The sequence below is a fragment of the Cynara cardunculus genome, assembly GCF_001531365.2.
Source record: "Cynara cardunculus var. scolymus isolate 2C chromosome LG 6, CcrdV1, whole genome shotgun sequence".
Lineage (NCBI taxonomy): Eukaryota > Viridiplantae > Streptophyta > Magnoliopsida > Asterales > Asteraceae > Cynara > Cynara cardunculus.
In genome coordinates, this window is record NC_037533.1 from 15,023,274 (window position 1) to 15,040,544 (window position 17,271).

The window sequence follows — 17,271 nt, forward strand, 5'->3', positions numbered from 1 at the left end:
GTGGTCGATCGGATATGTAACACAATGGTATCACAATGCATCTTATATGTGCTTGTGTATCACACTGTGGTATCACCGAAGGACGGTGGCCAGAGGCCGGAAGACGGGGACCGAGAGAGAAGAGAGGAGAGAAAATACCTAAAATGTTTTTGCATTAAAATTTTAATTAAAAATTACCAAAATTATAAATTTTCTAATTTATCTATTGATTTGTGGTTAAGATTAGATCTCAGGGTTACCACAAACTAGTCATTTCTTCCTTGAATGGCCCCATATATATATATATATATATATATATATATATTAGCGGATTGGGTTAAACGGTTTTCGCGGGTTATGGTTTTCGTTTTCATTTGTGAGGAGATGATTAAGTTTTAGAAAGAGTTAAGAAAAGGCGGACAATGAATATGTTTAACAACTTATTGTTGGGTTGGGTTGAGATTTTTCCAAATTGTCATAATTAGGTTGGGTTGTAAAAATCTCCCAAACCGCCAAACTCAATCCATGTATACCCCTATTGGCTATAAAGTGAAAATGGGTTTTGAAATAAGTATAAAGTGGATTGATTTGAGTAGATGGGTTATTTTTATCAATTCCCCTTTTTAAAAAAAAACTCTAAGGGGCTATTTACCAAACGCTTATCCAGGTAAGCGTTTATCAAGTAACATTACTTCACCGCATGAATATGGTAAAGACCAAGAATCTTACCCGGTAAGAACGAGACAAGGACCAAGAGTCTTATACGGTAAGAGAGGGCGACCACTCTTACCACGGTAAGCGCTTATCGGGTAAATTGTTGCATACGATGTCGTTTTGATAGACTAAAATCTTACTCGTTAAGTAAATAATAGTATTAAATTTTACCAGTAAACACTTACCGGGTAAGTGTCTGGTAAACGGCCCCTAACACACCTTCTCTGACCACATGCAATATTTAGATATATAATTTTCTTGTATTTGTGTAGATCAATTCGTACAAAATTGAAATCACTTACAAATGAAGTACGATAAAAGAGTAAGAGGTTGATTACCTTAACACTTACCAGTAAGATTCAACACTATCAATTAACTTACCGGATAAGATTTTAGCTTATCAAAACAGCATCATATGCAACAATTTACACAGTAAGCGTTAACCAGGTAAGAGTCATCACCCTCACTTACCAGGTAAGACTCTTAGTTCTTGTCATCGCTCTTACCAGATAAGAATATTGGTGTTTATTGTGATGGTAGGATTGGCAACGGTCTTACGGTTTTTATAAAACTTGATCGCAAATGCTTTACCGTTCTATGAAATACAACGAAACGTATATCAGTAAATACATAATCCAGTCGTCTCGTATTGAATCACAAAAGCCTTCTTAATGCAACTTGCACAAATTCATGTAGTTACGTACTTTTCGAGACGTTTTCCATTTTGGCACTCATTTCAATGCTCACGTTTAGTAAAGAACGTCTCCAACAGCAACTCCAATAAATTCTCTAAAATTTCTCCAAATACAAGAAAATGGAACTTCAAAATCTCTAAAACAAAAATATATTCAACTTCTACAGATTCTCTATTTTAAAAAATACAACATTTATTATAATATTAAAACTCGTCTCTCTAAGTATTTAATTTCAGAGTTTTCTGTTGGTATATTAACAGATATTTCTCTCTGTAATCATTTTTGAAGTGTTATCCAAACTTGGAGACCTTTACCCTCTCTCGTACTTTCTTTATTTTGAAGAAATGTTTTGGAGAATCTATTGGAATAAAAAAACATTTCCAAAATCCCAAAATTTTTATTTTCTCCATTTTAGAGAATCAGCTAAAGATGCTCTAATAACTCATTTTTTTCTATTTACTTTTTCTTGTCACGTTTTTTTTTTTTTTCTGATTAACCGGCTATGCAAGCCTACTAATCCTAGGACGACCACCTGCTTTGCAGATAGCTCGGAGTCACCGCATTTGAACCTCCGTGGCCACAAGGGGATTTTTATTTTCTTCTTAGATTTGAACTTGGAACCTCCTGGTACTTTTGACTAGGGGTGCTCAAAAACCCGATGAACCCGACCAACCCAACCCAAGGTAACCCGATGCATGATCGATAAAAAAAATTAGCCAACCCGACCTTATTGGGTTGGAATCAGGTCAAGCCCAAAAAACCCGACCAACCCGACAACCCGATGAACCCGACCTTAACTTTAGCTTTGAATTGTAGATGACAATCATGACATGACCAACCTCAACGTCAAGAAAGCGAAAGCATCAGGGTTGAAAACGTCTAAAACTATTGTTGTTGATTGATGTATTATCATTTGGTTTAAACATTTTTATTGTAATATCTAAATATTTGATAAACTTGCATATTATCTTGAATGGTCGATCGTATTTCAAAGGAAAGTTTCCTTTATTTTTATGTGATTTTATATTATTTAAACACAACCCGATCAACCCGAACGGGTTGGGTTGGGTTGGATTGGGTTGAACTTTTGTTTGGGATGGGTTGAAAATTTTCAAACCGCCGACATTGGATTGGGTTGTTAAAACGGCTCCAAACCGATCAACCCGGGCCGTAAGCACCCCTACTTTTGACCTTTGGAACCAAGCTCAAACCAATCAGCACCACCCTTATGATTTTCTTGTCACATTATTGACAACAACATCAAATTGAAAATCTCCGTAAAACCTCATAATAGTGACTTAACAATAACTTCTTTTTTGTGTATCCATATACTTCCGTTTTTATTATATATTAAATAAATTAAAAAACTAAAAAAATAATATTTCATACAAAATTCGAAATAAGAATCACCAAAAATATGGATGACTTTTACAAGAGCAATCCACAATGGTAGCAACTTATAACTACACTTTTTCCTTATAAGAACCTACCATTGAAGATGCTCGTACTGATAAACAACTTATTTTAATATATAATTTAAATACTTACTCCCTCCGTCCCACATTATGAAGTGTCCATTTTCAAAAATAATTAATTAATTTCCAAATCTACCCTTAATTAATGCAAATATACTTAAAAGTTGATAAAGATGGATACGTTAATTAAGGGTAAATTTGTCATTTGGTTAACTAAAAAATGTGATAATTATTCATATCTAACATTGTATGTCAATTATATTGTAGACACTTATTTTGGGACGGAAGGAATAGTTCCTAAAAATTGAAACCGCACTTGTGGGTTTAGCCGACATTTTGCAGTCGAAAACAGCCAAACCAAACCGTGCACGTATCTAACAATGCGCCGACGACCAAATAAGTGACAAAAATCCCGAAAAGATTGGGAAAGTTTCAGAACTGGTCAATATATGCTGCATCAAATGAACTTCAGAAAACTGCTATGTAATTTGTAATGTCGATATGTTCAATTTCAATCGAATAAGATGACAAGACTTACGACTGCTGTGAGCAGAAACGGGTATCAAGCAAACAGAAAAGCATCGAGGATCTTTGCAGTTGCATTGTTGATCATCTGCCTCTTCGCATTGTTCTAACAACGTTACAAGTTATCGAAAATCCACATCTGCATGTTCACAATATTAGACACCATAGTCGGATCCAGAAAATTTTCCAAGCAGGGTACAAAATAAATAGAAAATAAAAATTAATTATAAAAAGTAAGGGACCGTTTACCTAAATGCTTACTCAGTAAGCGTTTATCATTAGGAGTCAACACTGTAATTCATTTTTCCGGGTAAGATTGTAGTATATCAAAATGGTATCGTATGCAACAATTTACCCGGTAAGCGCTTACCCCGGGTAAGAGTCGTCACCCTCACTTACCGAGTAAGACTCTTCATCTTTATCGTTGCTCTTACCAGGTAAGATTTTTAACCCTTGTCATGTTCATCAGGTAAGGAAAATTACCCGGTTAACACTTACCGGGTAAGCGTTTAGTAAACGGTCTCTAAGTCTCATTAAAAAAGACAGGTTATTTTTTTTCTTTTCTGCTGTTGTTACCAGAAGATTGAAAAAACCCCGAAGGGATTCAATCTTGCAACCTATAATATCACGTGCAGTGACACTATCATTAAGCTGCAAATACATTTAACTTAAGGAAGCACAAATTAACTTAAAGTGGCTGCACCTTTAAGACCCCTAAAGAATTCACACTATAGAGAGATAGAGACCGGAGAGCCCGGTTTCTTAAATCCATCGCTGGAAGACATAGCAATGATAAACCATATGAGCCCAATATATCCTACTCGGAGATGGGGTGTGGGAGGAGTGAGATGTTGCAGACCTAACCCCTATTGTGGAGAGTAGAAGGGTTGTTTTCGTGAAGAAACGACAATGTGATGTGAATAATACGGCATTCTTTCTCCATCCTGACAAAACAAGGTGCAGCTTTTCTGTTTTATAGATTCATATGGTGTTATGTGGACTACGTGCATTTGTCATTTGAAGATAAAAGGCAACTAATTTGGCACTCAAGTGGCCAATTAGATACTCCCTTTGTCCAAAATTAAACGTCCACAATGAAAAAGGCGTAGTTTTAGATATGTGTAATTATTACATTTTTTAATCAACTAAATGACAGTTTTACCATTAATAATAGAGGAAGCAGGGAATTTCTCTATCTCATAACTAGCGTTTTGAAAGTGGACACTTGTTTTAGGACAAACTAGAATAGAAATGTAGAATCTCAGGGCCGTTTACCGAACGCTTATCCGGTAAGAGTCTTCTCCCTCACTTACCGGGTAAGATTCTCGATCCTTGCCATGCTTACCCAGTAAGATAAGTGACACCCAATAAACACTTACCTAGTAAGCGTTTAGTAAACGGCCCCTTATTTTAAAGAGTACCCATTTTTGGGGATGGAGATCACAGAAAGCAGTCTGCATTAAAATGCAGCCAACTTCGCTGCATACCAGAGCCACTACCATTGGTAGGCTTCAACCTTTTTTCATTGGACGGGATTGGGCGAGCGATTGAGGTAGACGGGTAAAAGAACAGAGGAGGTTTTAGGGTTTTAATTTGACATAAGTAATCTAGTAATATACTAATCTTATACCATCTCCCAAGTTTTCGTTTCACCTATTTTGGTGAGAAAAATGCATTTTTGTCCCACTCAGACCCGTCCTGTCCGGTCTAACGTCGCGCCAAACATGGGACAAGTTATTGTTCCATCTTATCTCATCCATCTCACATATCAAATGCACCCTTAGGGAAATCCGAACAATATCAGTCTAAGTTTTCCCAGTGTATAGCAACACCCAACATCAAAGTTCAAACCCCTGATTTCTATACAATCCCGGCTCGTAATTACTGGACTACATTTTATGCACATTATACTGTATCGAACTACATCACTTAAACTTATTCTTCTTGTGATTGCTTGCTAATGGCACTTCCTTGGGCACTTAATTAATGACTATTACTACAATTCCCCTTCAATGAAATTCAAGCTAATAGAAAGGCAATTTTCAAAAACCTAAACATGGTCAAACACAATTTTCAAAAACCTAAACATGGTCAAACACAATTTCTCTAGAAATCGTACTGCAAATGGTGATCAAGACAATTAATATAGTTTTTGTATTGCTGATTTAGGCATCACTAGGTGCCAAACAAGTAAAGGCAGAAACAGCTTTGAAATCTAAATTCTAGTGATCAAGTTTCCTAACCATGGTACTTTACTTTTCATTGCAAAAAAACCAACATTCTTACATAACGGAAAAAACCACTAGACTTAAGAATGAGCTGTTTTCAACAAAAATTACCAAGTCCGATGTTCTGTTTTTTGCATTTATATATCCATGATCTATCCAAATTCCAGGATCGTTCATTCTTGCAAACTATTTGTATTTTCTTTTTTGCCTTCTTCGCAAAAATGGGGATTATTTTGCAATGAAAAGCCATCTAAATTGGATGAGAAAATGAATGCTCATTTAGATCCATGTCTCTAATGTTCTATCAAAGAAGTGCATGCCTAACAAGCTAAATCTAGTTTGCCACGTTAGAAATCTATTGATTCAATATATAAACTTATATTTCTTCTTGAGATGACTGATACCAACCTGCATTCTTGTACCGATATCCAATATATTTTATTCTTCATCACTATCATAAACAAGTGCCTTTCGACGATGAGATGTGGCGGCTTTTCTTGGCGGAGACTCCTCGTCTGATTCTATCTCCTGACGCTTGAGACTGCCTCCTGAAGACTTGTGCTTGAACTCCTGAAAGATATATTATTAGAGAAGGAAGGAATTGGGTTTTTCTTTTAAAAATTTACAAATATAGCCCTTTTAAGATGAAGCCCAACCAAAAATAGCCTCCTTTTTCAAAATTATCAAGAAATAGCCACCAATTTCACAAAGGGTTTTGCGAACTGCCAACTTTTTGCAAACTCGGTCCTTTTTTGACCTTTTGGCCCAATCTTGAACAGTATTTTGGATTTTAGTAAAAACTAGGGGATGCAAAAGCCTTTGCGAAAATCAAAAGTCAGAAAAAGGTGGCAGTTCGCAAGAAAGGAGGGACTTCAAAAAGCCCTTTGCGAACTACTATTTTGTGTTATTTTCGGAAAAGTTTGTTAATTGGTGATTGGACCCCTCACTAATATACTATTTTAGTGAATTTCTAGGCTTTTAAGTAGACTTGATGATGAAAGATTAATGATGCATACTGTCTCTTCTTCTGAAGCTTCGTCGGCCAATGCCTCCTCATACTGTTCTTCCTCATCTTCATCATCATAACGCTCTGGCTCCTCAGCCCTCCTACGCGGAGGGGACCTCTCATCTTCCTCACCCTCGGTTTCATACTCAGACTCCTCTCTCTCACTTTCATAATCATCAACTGGACGTCTGGATGATTTAATGGCATTCAAGGATGACTTGCGAGGAGTATCTTTGTGACCTTGAGACTAGTTATAGAGAAGATGTGTATGTTATATAAAAGGGAAATGAGAAAGGGAAATTGAATCTTGAGGTTCAAGATGTATACCTTTTTTGCATTGATAATACGCTTTTCAGCTCGAGCTTCCATTTCCAAGTCTTCATCAAAGCGGCGTCGAGAGCGACGATTATCGTAATAATCTTGTTCATCGTCCTGATAGTCATTAAGTATGAACTATGATAAGAAGGCAAACGAAAAACTAAAATATGAGCAACCCTGGAACACCAGAACTCCTTGGATCCCAACGGGTGGAAAGGGAAGACTTGGTGCAAAGTCTTTCCCTTGAATGATGCACACCAACTAAAATATTGATCAGAAAAGTGATCGCTGTTAAGTCAGATGATTAAACTTGCATTAAGAAGCATGCTTATAGGCACGAACAGCAGTTAAATAACTGGAATTATTATACCTCATCAAGTGCATCCTCCAAGAAGCCAGGTGAAAGTTGGCGCTCCCTGCGCACGGTTGTTGTATACTTCCGGTTCACTTTTTCCTTCTTCCGACTAAGAAGTTCGTTGGCCCTAATTGTTTGACTTTCAGCCTACAACACCAGTAATTTGATTAAAAAAAGTTCCTAACCACAGACGGGAGGATAATTATACACTTTCAATCATCTAACCTTCTCCTTTTGCTCCTTCTCCCTCTCAGGATCAATGTCAGTGACAGTTTTTTTGACCCTAAACACCTTTTTATGCCGTGAATCAACAAGTGCAGTCAATAATCTATGAGAATTAGAAGTCAAAGACGAAGGCATAAATCTCATCTTTTTCAGGACTCTCCCCTGCGACTGAAGTATTCCCTGCATTTTAGTCATGAAATGTCAAGATATTAATCATGGAATTCATGCAACATACTAGCAAAATATCAAAAAGAACACACAGATGTAGAAATTTTAAAAAGACAATCAACATTGTCAAATTGATTTCTGTGTCAGACAGTCACTGTTCATTATGCATATAGTGGTTAAATCACTAAAAATACGCTGATACCACTATCATGGTTATATCCACACCAAAAACCAAACTGAACTAAGTCACTAGCCCAGAATTTCCCACCAGGGGTGGCGGTGGGGTCTGGGGAAGGTAGGATGTACCTTGACCTGAACTCTATCCCAAAGAGTAGAGCCGTTGTTTCCATCAACTCCTTTCCTCCCACCTCAGCTAGCTGTATGTCCCCCTAGTCTGCTACCCTAGTCTGGCATCTTCAAGCATTTCTGTAAGAGGCTATGTCCTTGGAAATTACTAGAGCCGTCATCCGAAGTTGCTCAACCCAAATCCACCCTGGCATGGCCCTCCTTGCCCCGTCAACAAGCACGCTTTCCACCCTTCTTACTGGGGATACTATCTGTCTAACGTGAATGTGTCCAAACCACCTCAGTCTTCTCTCCCTCAACTTATCCATGTTAAGCTCAAATCCCAACTCCATGTGGGAGACTACATGGTTGGCCTGTGGCTACCCTGTACATTACACATGTCATGGCAGTCCCCCACCGTTATTTCCACACTCACGCATGCAAATTCATCATATATGCGTGTGTAATGTACACACACACATAACTAAGAGAAGAAACAACAAGAACCCAATCATGGTTGGCCTGTGGCTACCCTGTACATTACACATGCCATGGCAGCCCTCCACAGTTATTTCCACACCCACGCATGCAAATTCATCATATATGCATGTGTAATGTACACACACACATAACTAAGAGAAGAAACAACAAGAACCCAATCATGGTGACATATGATCATCCTAAATTTAAGACAAACCAGCTACAGTATTCAATCCTTTATAATGTACATGTAACTCAAAATAATTAGGAACCCCACACCCACCCAGACAAACAAACAGAACATTCTTCTTCAGCAGCACAAATTGCCAAGTACAAGTTCAATAATTGTAAAGTACTAGAAACTCTAAAGCATTTCTATCTCACTCTTTGGAGTTTTTGATTATGCTTGTACCATCGTAACAATATCTAATACATCCTCTAATTGAGTTAAGAGTTCGACCTGAACCTGACCTAGGCATCTATTTGTTTAGATCCAACAATGGTTCAAATCAACATCACCTAGTTCCATCACATGCTGAGCTTCTCGTGATTGTTTTTCAATTTATGACATCAAATATCTTTTCTTTAGCAAACACCATAATACCACCACCTCAACCATAATTGCAACTGTGCTCCATTTCCATATCAGGTTTTTTGACTTCCTTGGCTGTCTGTGGGAGAAGAACTAATAAAAAGAGAGCACCAAGTGTGAGGCTGCTATGGCATCATAATTGAAATATGCATGTTTAACCAAACTGGTACATGCATATGCAGCGTACTGCGAAGCCCATATGGAGTGAGATTATTATAAGTTGATGTGCAATTGGTGTATAACTGTTTCCAATTGTGTTCTAAAAATACATATGCAATAGGGTTGCTAGAAGCGTGTGCATTGGGTACAAGCAGCAGAAACTACCACATTTGTCCTGTCCCAACTAGCCATTCTACTAGGACTTGAATGACATTCTCCTAGAAGGTATAAAAGCAGTTTAACATAATGATGACTTGATAAAACCTTGGCAATTTTAGTCCAGGAATTAGAAGCATGTGAATTGTGTGTGACAACTTATCAATTACGGACGGATATGATGAGCCCCAATAAAATAATGCTCAAAAATGATAACAGATCAACAGGAAAACAACATATTTGGCTATGACTTTTTTCACTATGACATATTATTGGTTATTCTAAACATGGGTAAATAAGGAAATGAATATATCTATGCTAAAGATCCACATGATCGAGTTTAAGAAAAATTAAGTACCATAGAAGCAACTCCTGACACCTGACTAAGTAAGATCAAATTAGTTCTTAAGCATGAAATAATTGTAATTATACACCTAAAGTTTATGCAATGATGCTCAACCTAAATCCGTCTCTACTGGTACTTGGGAGGAAGCTTATTTTGGCATTCATTTTTTTAGAGGAACATTATGTTTGTAAGTAATGCAAATATCGAGTAACACTTTACAGCATGTGCTTACCTACATGCATGAGTGCAGTTGCCGTCTTCGATTACTCTAATTAAACTTGGAAACTTATTTTTTTTTCTTACTGCCTTCCCCTTTAACTTCATGTAGAAACTCCTTCAACATTTTGTTCACTTGAAAAAAATAATTTCATGTTCAATCAAAGACTAGCATGTCAATTCTCGAGAACTAACTCTGATATAGGACCCCCTATGCAGATATTGCATGTGTCAAGTCGTTAGCTCTATGGATTTGTTTCCTTCTCTCTTTCATATTTTTTATTGACTCCTCTCTAAAAACTTTGTACACTTGAAGGAAGTAGTACTACCCCCATCCATCAAAATTGAACCTTCTCACTTGGCACATAGTCAAAAAAAATGGGTCAATTATTCGCCAAGTATCTAAAATATCCTTCTATGAAGCCAAGAAGACGGAGCTTGTGTACCCTCAAATCATTTTTAATGATGACAAGGGGCAAAAGAGTATTATCTTAACATAAGAACTTACCAAAACAGAAAACGTTAAAGTGATTGACATTATAAGATCACAGTTGCCTATGGGTAAGCTTCGGTTATCAAACTTGATGTTTACCTCATCTTGTCTTATGTTATTTTTGAGAGTGACAACATTGTGCTTAAGATTCCTTGCAAGTAAATAGAGCTACCATGAAGCAAGAAACATGTTTTCAGTACCTTCTCATGTCTAAGAAAAAGATGAGCTTGATCATGCTGCGCATCCTGCACTGAGATATCAAGAACTTCGTTGCCAATGAGCAACTGTAAGCTGCCGTCCGACCATCTCACAAAGCGTGCATTGCTTTCATACTACATGAAAGACCGTTCAAAATAAGAAACAAAATTTTTAAGCGATCAAACCCAAGGGTTTAGCATGTACAGATCAGAAACAGACATGTTAGAAGTCAAGACTAACTGTAAAGCGAATAGGTTCAAGCAGGGGCCTTCACTACCTCTTTGTGAGAATTACGGGGTTCGTTTGGTTTGGTTTATAAAGTGAATTGTTGCACCCTTGGGACCATAAAATATGCAGTAAACAAGGTAACCACATTCAATTGGATAGAACTTAGAAGCTCAAGAAGATAACATCTTGCAGCATATCATGACAATTATGTTTGGTTGTATGGCACCTTGGATGTGATAAAAATCTTCCATAGATACTTCAGCCATATTACAAGTGAATCAATGATTGCACAGTACTAAACCAGGCAATTAAAGTTTTAAAGCAAGGAACATCAGTAACTATTGACGTCCAAACAATTTGCTGGAGGCTGGAGCAAATGCTGTTGTACTCGTCCACTCCTATATAAGTTCTAGAATTCCTTCAGTGAAAAATAAAAAACCAAGAATAAAGGTAAATGGAAGTTTTGCCTCTTCAACGATGCAGATCTAATATTACAATGCATGAAGGCTACTTTGCTCTACATGTTGATTGCAATAAGGAAAATTAACAATTAAGTACTTCCTCGGAGTTATAGAAGATATATGAAGAGTGTGAGTGCTTGGATCTATCACCAGAGTTGATAAAAAGACATATGTGGCACATCCACTTGGCAAAATTGTAAATATTTGCCCTTTCATGTGACAGATGATGAATGAAAAAATGAATTTTAGAGAAATGGATACTTATCAAGAAAACTGTACCCTATATAATAATTTCTAGAAAACGACATGCATTCAGACATTCAGTTGCCGAGAATTACCACAAAAGATACGACCATCAACTTATACCATCTCCTAGAAAGCAAAATTATATCCATTTGTTACTTTCACGAGCATAACTATATTTATCTATGATAGTTCCCCACAACCCATGTGCATAACACTTGAAACCAACAATAGGAACATTGATAGACTAAATAGTATGAAGCAAGAGCGGGTACCGAATCATGTGAACTTGTATGACTTACAGATGTAGTGCCATCAGCATTTCTAACGGCCCTGTAGCGAACAATGTTATTCTCCAAGCGAATGCGTTTGCTATGTCCAGATTCATCAGCAACGAATGCATCCTCTTCAACAAATGTCTTTGGATCAAAGGGTTTAGGATCAATACCCATAATATTAGAAACTTTAATCACGTTCATCTGCAAGCAAGAGAAAGAGAAGTTGGATTTTAGTTCCCAAAATCAAGTGCAAGATACTTCATGTATTTTGACTATCCAAGAGTTAGATTTATGATTTATATTTGAACATCTCAGATGAAAAGGCTAAAATTGCGCATCACAGAAGCTCACAACCATGATGACAGCAAATCATGTGCTTAATATCTCCTAGAATTTAACTCGTGTCATTTTCCCTGGAAGTGACAACAACATGCTATAGCTCTGTATCAAAACACATTTGAGACTAGACCTTTTCAGGATGTGAGGGAGGAGGTCGCAATGGTATCCCTAGCTCCAATGGGGGTCCTACTGGTTTCTCCTTAGCTTTAATAACATTCTCCTCTTCAGAATCATAGCGACCCTCTTCATCAGCTAACACGTCCTCTGGTCTGAGATTCTTCTCGTAACCTTCATCCTCCATAGGGGATCTCTGTGAAGAAAAAGAAACAGATTAATTTATTCTAGAAAACAATGATTGAACTAGTAAACCATCATAATAGATGATAAAGAAAATATAAGAATGGTTTTTGTAATAATCGAATACAAACATTTGCATCGTCCTCAAGATGATTCTGAACAGCATCATATTCTGCTGGTTCTTCATCATCTGATTCCCCAAATACATCTCGGAGTTCAGGCGCAGTCTGTGCATGAGCTTCATCTTTCTCTTCATCAGGGGACCTACTTATAAAATTACAAGCCATGACTAACCAATAAAAAGTACGAAAAATGCAAGCAGAAGTGCTTTGAATGTTTGTTTTGCCAAATAACAGAGGAAGCATTATGGATTGGACCTATTTAATGGATTACAGATAGGGATCCAAAATTATCAGTTTTGCAGGATTGGTGATATTTCCTAATCTGCCACACTAGATATATCTTTCACAAAGTGTGCTACACTATCACAATTGTTACAAAAAATAAACCCGGAATTGCTTTAATTACATATGATTAAGTGGACATAATAGCCCGTAAACAAATTGCCACAGAAAACAAAATTAATGTTATAGTAGGTATATGTGAGGGTAAACAAGGATCAACAGCAGAAACTTAGCCTTCCGGCTGAGTAGGTACATGAACTGATAGCATAAGGAAGACTAGCCAAGACTCATGTGAAGAGAGAGTGAGAGAGAGATGGAATGGGAAACAAGATAAGGATGGAACGGGTAAGCATGATACCTTGGACTTCTAGCCTGATCAATTTCTTCATCTGCATTATCCAAATAATGGTTCTCCTCTGATCTTTCTGATTCACTCTCCACTACTTCTCGCCTCCTACTTGTCACAACTCTTTGACCAAGTTGGTCACTTCCTGAATCTTTTCCTTCACTTTCTTCTCTTTGATCTCCCAAATCTACTTCTTGAGAGCTTTGGTCTCTCTCGCCCTCGCTCTCTATGTGATCTTGATCCATCTCATGTAATTCACCATCAGTATCACTACTGACCTCTGCTTCCCCTTGACCTTCTACCACGTCTTCACCTTCAGGCTTCAGCCCGACGTCCCCTTCATCCTGAGAATAGAAGTTTCAATTTAGTAAAAGAACACTCCCTCACTTTTTAGCTTTTAAAGGTTATTTGAGATGAAATAAAACAAATATGGTTTAACAAGAGAACCTGGAGATACTAACATTACAAGATAACACAAATAACAGAAAAGAGGCAAAGTCATAAATAGTGTAAAATAAATAAAAGTGATGTAAACTTGGTCAAGAATCCCATAGAATTACAAGTTTCCTACTAGACTGCACTACTGCAGTATGCATAAATAAATAAAATTGGAATCAAAATCTTGACCACTTCTATCCTTATAAAGCCTTGAAAGGATTTGCAACACACTTCCCTTTACAGATCGTATTTTCCAAATATCATCTTTTCATCAAAGGGTGGTCGGTTACATCAAAACATGAAGTTTGCGCCTTTGAAACATGATACTTGTACATGAGCATGTGAAGATAAGAAAGAAACTGTTTACAGGGTTCCTCTATAGTCCTACATTATGTCACGAGAGTGGAACATCTATAGTAACATCTAGTACCTACATTTTCACATGCAACCACAAACATGAAACACGAAACTTGTACAAGAACATGTAAAGAGAGGACGGAGGAGCTTGTTTAGGAACAGGTTTCCTTTGTAGTCCTATATCATGTCGCGAGTCGCGAGAGCAGAACATCCTTAGTCACATCTATAGTAGCATATAAAAGCTACATTTTCACAACCTTAAGCATGCTACACTTGCATAAAACAACAGAAACTAAAAAAGGAAAAGAAAACAACAGCAATTCATCCCCCTTTCCAGCTAGATAATGATTCTTGACAACGAGATTTAGCTGCCGCTGTTATGTGCCCTCACGTGAGGGACATTTTGGTTTTTTTGCCTTTTTACTAAAAGAAAGTGGTGTACAAGTCCTTAAAGCATTTAATAAAATAAATAAATAACCTACACTAACCNCCCCCCTCTTCCTCCAGAGACATCCACCTCCATCTTCTCCACCCCTTTGAACTCTAAAATAGTAACAAAAGCTTGAGCAGAAGAAATAAAACCTTTCCCATAGTTAAGGCTTCAGCAACCAAAATATCACCTAACCCATCTCCCATCTGATACATCTGAGCCTGGGATTTGAGTGGATGTGGTGGCTGGAGATGCTGAACAATTTGATTGAACACGATCACTGGAGAAGATGAACAAGTGGTGTTTTGATCTTGAGAATAAGGTGAACAGTGACCGGAGAAGGTGGGTGCCAAAGAAGAATGATGTGCATGGTGACCAACAATGAGTTGGTGAACAGTAGCCGGAGATGGAGGTGTAGGGGGAGGGGTTGGGTTTTATTTTACTTTTATTTAAATGTTTTACATACTTGTACACACACCATTACACTTAATAAATATTAGAAGGATATGAGAAGAAAAATGACCAAAATGACCAAAATTCCCCTCCCATGGCTAGCACATGAAGGCACTTAACAGTCAATGGTAACAGCTATTAGGGCCAGGGATGATTTCCGTAACAAAATGCAAACCACAAGATTACTGGTGTAATAATCGAAGTCGAGGGACGAAAACCAGAGTTTCCCCAAACCACAGGGACGATTTTTGCAATTTAATCTTAAAAATAATAATATCTAAGAATAAATGCTCCATGTATAACACATAACTGAATCCCTAATTTTGATTTCAAAGATAAAAGCAAGTAGCTAGTTAATTCATCTAATTCATAAAGATAAAAAAATAAAATAGACCGATCTCACCAATAAATAAATATATATACATATATATACAGCAATATAGACTTTATAGAAACCTTGATATTAGTTAAGAGCAAAGTTGGCATGCAAAGAATGAAAGCTTCATTCACAGTAAATAAACGGCAAGATAGAATGTCTCTTATAACTGACCATAGAAGACTATATATTATCAAAATTGTCTACTATACCAACTGGGCTAATGCAGCCTTGCAGGGCCGCGCCTGGAAGAATGTTGGATATGCATGTGCATACCAGAAAATAAAAGGTTGTAAGGTCACAAAAATTTATTATACATTGTGCATACCCAATTTATATTTGTCATGGTAATCCATACCAAGTTGAAACTTCTGGACTGAACTATTGACTATATGAACTCTTAAGAGTTAGGAAAAAATAATTGGGAAAGTTTATAGCCGATAGGATGTATGTACAAAATTACTGTATGGCTAATGAATATTTTTACCCTATTAAGCTCCTTGGTTGATTTTTTAAATTTACAGATAATAAGGCAACATACGATTGTGAATCGTACTGTTTTTCCACATAGTAAGCTATATGTAATTTCCTTTTTTAATTCAAAATTGGCTTTTAGTTTTTATTATTTACACGTGGTGCTATTATACAAAATAATTTATCGTGATATTAAACATTTGGTTGTCATATTTTTAGATTTAAGTGTGTCTGCAACTTACTTTATAATGTTCCATGCCCTGCGTAAACATCGATATATAACTAAGACTTAGAAATTAGCTCATGTAAAATTCTTGATACGTGACAGTGAACTTAAAAGTATCAAGTCTTGTTACAAGTGGCTTAAGTGATTGTTTGCTTGTTTATCTGATTATAATCCACCAAAACACATGCTTAATTCCAGTTGAACAGGAAGTAAATTGACCAAATTGTGTACAGAAAACTAAAGATGGAAAAATACCTCCCTGCTCCTTTGAAAAACGTTTGTGTTAGCTTTCTACTATCAAACTCCAATCGTTAAGTTGAAACACAGACCTATTATAAGAATTCAAATATACCTCTTTTTGGGAAATGCATAAGGGCATAACTAATAAGATATCATGAAAATAGATATCAATGATGCTCATCTTTTAGCGTTCCAGCCCAAAATTATGCATAATACCAACTCCTACAACAAGTTCTTGTGTTACTTCACGATTCAAACACCAGTTCTAACTTTTCCAACAAACATGGAATATGGAAATAATCATATTAATTGGTTGATTATACGGAACAATGCCGTAATGAATTTTAACCTTAAAATCCCCTAATTCAAACAACCAGCAATTCCATTCGAATGAAACCCCCAACATTGAACTTTTCCCAACAACCATACACGGATTGCAATCAATAAGACCTAGGTACCAAATTCGACAAATAAAACTAAGTTGCGATACGATGCTACAGAAACTCGAGCTTCTGTTTTCCAGTTCATACAACTAAATTAACAACAAAACCAGCGTCTGCGTGCGGTAAATTGAGAGAAATCATACCGATACATAATCGGGTTGTCGATTTGATTCGTGTTCCGATTCAACCTCTTCCTCTTCTTCTTCCGATTGATCACCGAACAAATTTTGCATCATCTGATGCCTTTTCTCTTCGCCCACCATTCTTCTATATAAATCTCTCTCTAAATCGCCGAGGAATGTATCTGGAGAATAAGCTCGCCTGACCTCCCGCCGCTGAAGCAACCCGACACCCTTATATATTCCCCCGACTCAAGAACATTATAATTTTAATTTATTTTTAATAATTTTATTTCAAGAAATTTATCTATCTCCTTTATGTATACATGAAAAATGATTATTAATGTATATAATTTAAAATTCAAAATTATAAATAAATTATGTATAAGTATNATCTGAAGATAACATGTTCCCCTTCAAATTGAAGAGAAAACAGTTTCCAGTCCGGCTTAGCTTTTCTATGACAATCAATAAAGCTCAAGGACAGACCATTCCTAATGTAGGTG

General features: G+C 36.7%; 1 protein-coding gene across 2 annotated transcripts; it reads right to left on the reverse strand.

Moving 5' to 3' along the window:
* Nucleotides 1-3,286: 3,286 nt before the first annotated feature.
* LOC112514265 (protein LEO1 homolog) lies at nt 3,287-16,976 on the reverse strand. Of its 2 annotated transcripts, XM_025120600.1 has the most exons (12): nt 16,790-16,976; nt 13,222-13,553; nt 12,591-12,723; nt 12,293-12,472; nt 11,848-12,024; nt 10,616-10,747; nt 7,521-7,700; nt 7,311-7,442; nt 6,950-7,054; nt 6,633-6,869; nt 6,025-6,186; nt 3,287-3,527 (listed from the first exon to the last, which is right to left on the reverse strand). In XM_025120600.1, the coding sequence occupies exons 1-11, from the start codon at nt 16,907-16,909 to the stop codon at nt 6,055-6,057; spliced, it is 1,860 nt and encodes a 619-aa protein (XP_024976368.1). In that variant the 5' UTR covers nt 16,910-16,976; the 3' UTR covers nt 3,287-3,527; nt 6,025-6,054. The 2 variants fall into 2 exon arrangements, with proteins under 2 accessions (XP_024976368.1, XP_024976370.1); XM_025120602.1 differs by lacking the exons at nt 3,287-3,527; nt 6,025-6,186 and having other exon boundaries at nt 6,734-6,871; nt 6,951-7,054.
* Between the last annotated feature and the right edge of the window lie 295 nt (nt 16,977-17,271).

Excerpts from the sequence above, each read along its gene's own strand:
- LOC112514265 (XM_025120600.1), bottom strand. The coding sequence starts at position 16,909 with ATGGTGGGCGAAGAGAAAAGGCATCAGATGATGCAAAATTTGTTCGGT. Across the intron at positions 7,055-7,310 it reads TGGAGGATGCACTTGATGAG|GACGATGAACAAGATTATTA; the intron begins GTATAATAATTC and ends AATGACTATCAG. Across the intron at positions 6,187-6,632 it reads AAGCTTCAGAAGAAGAGACA|GAGTTCAAGCACAAGTCTTC; the intron begins GTATGCATCATT and ends TATATCTTTCAG.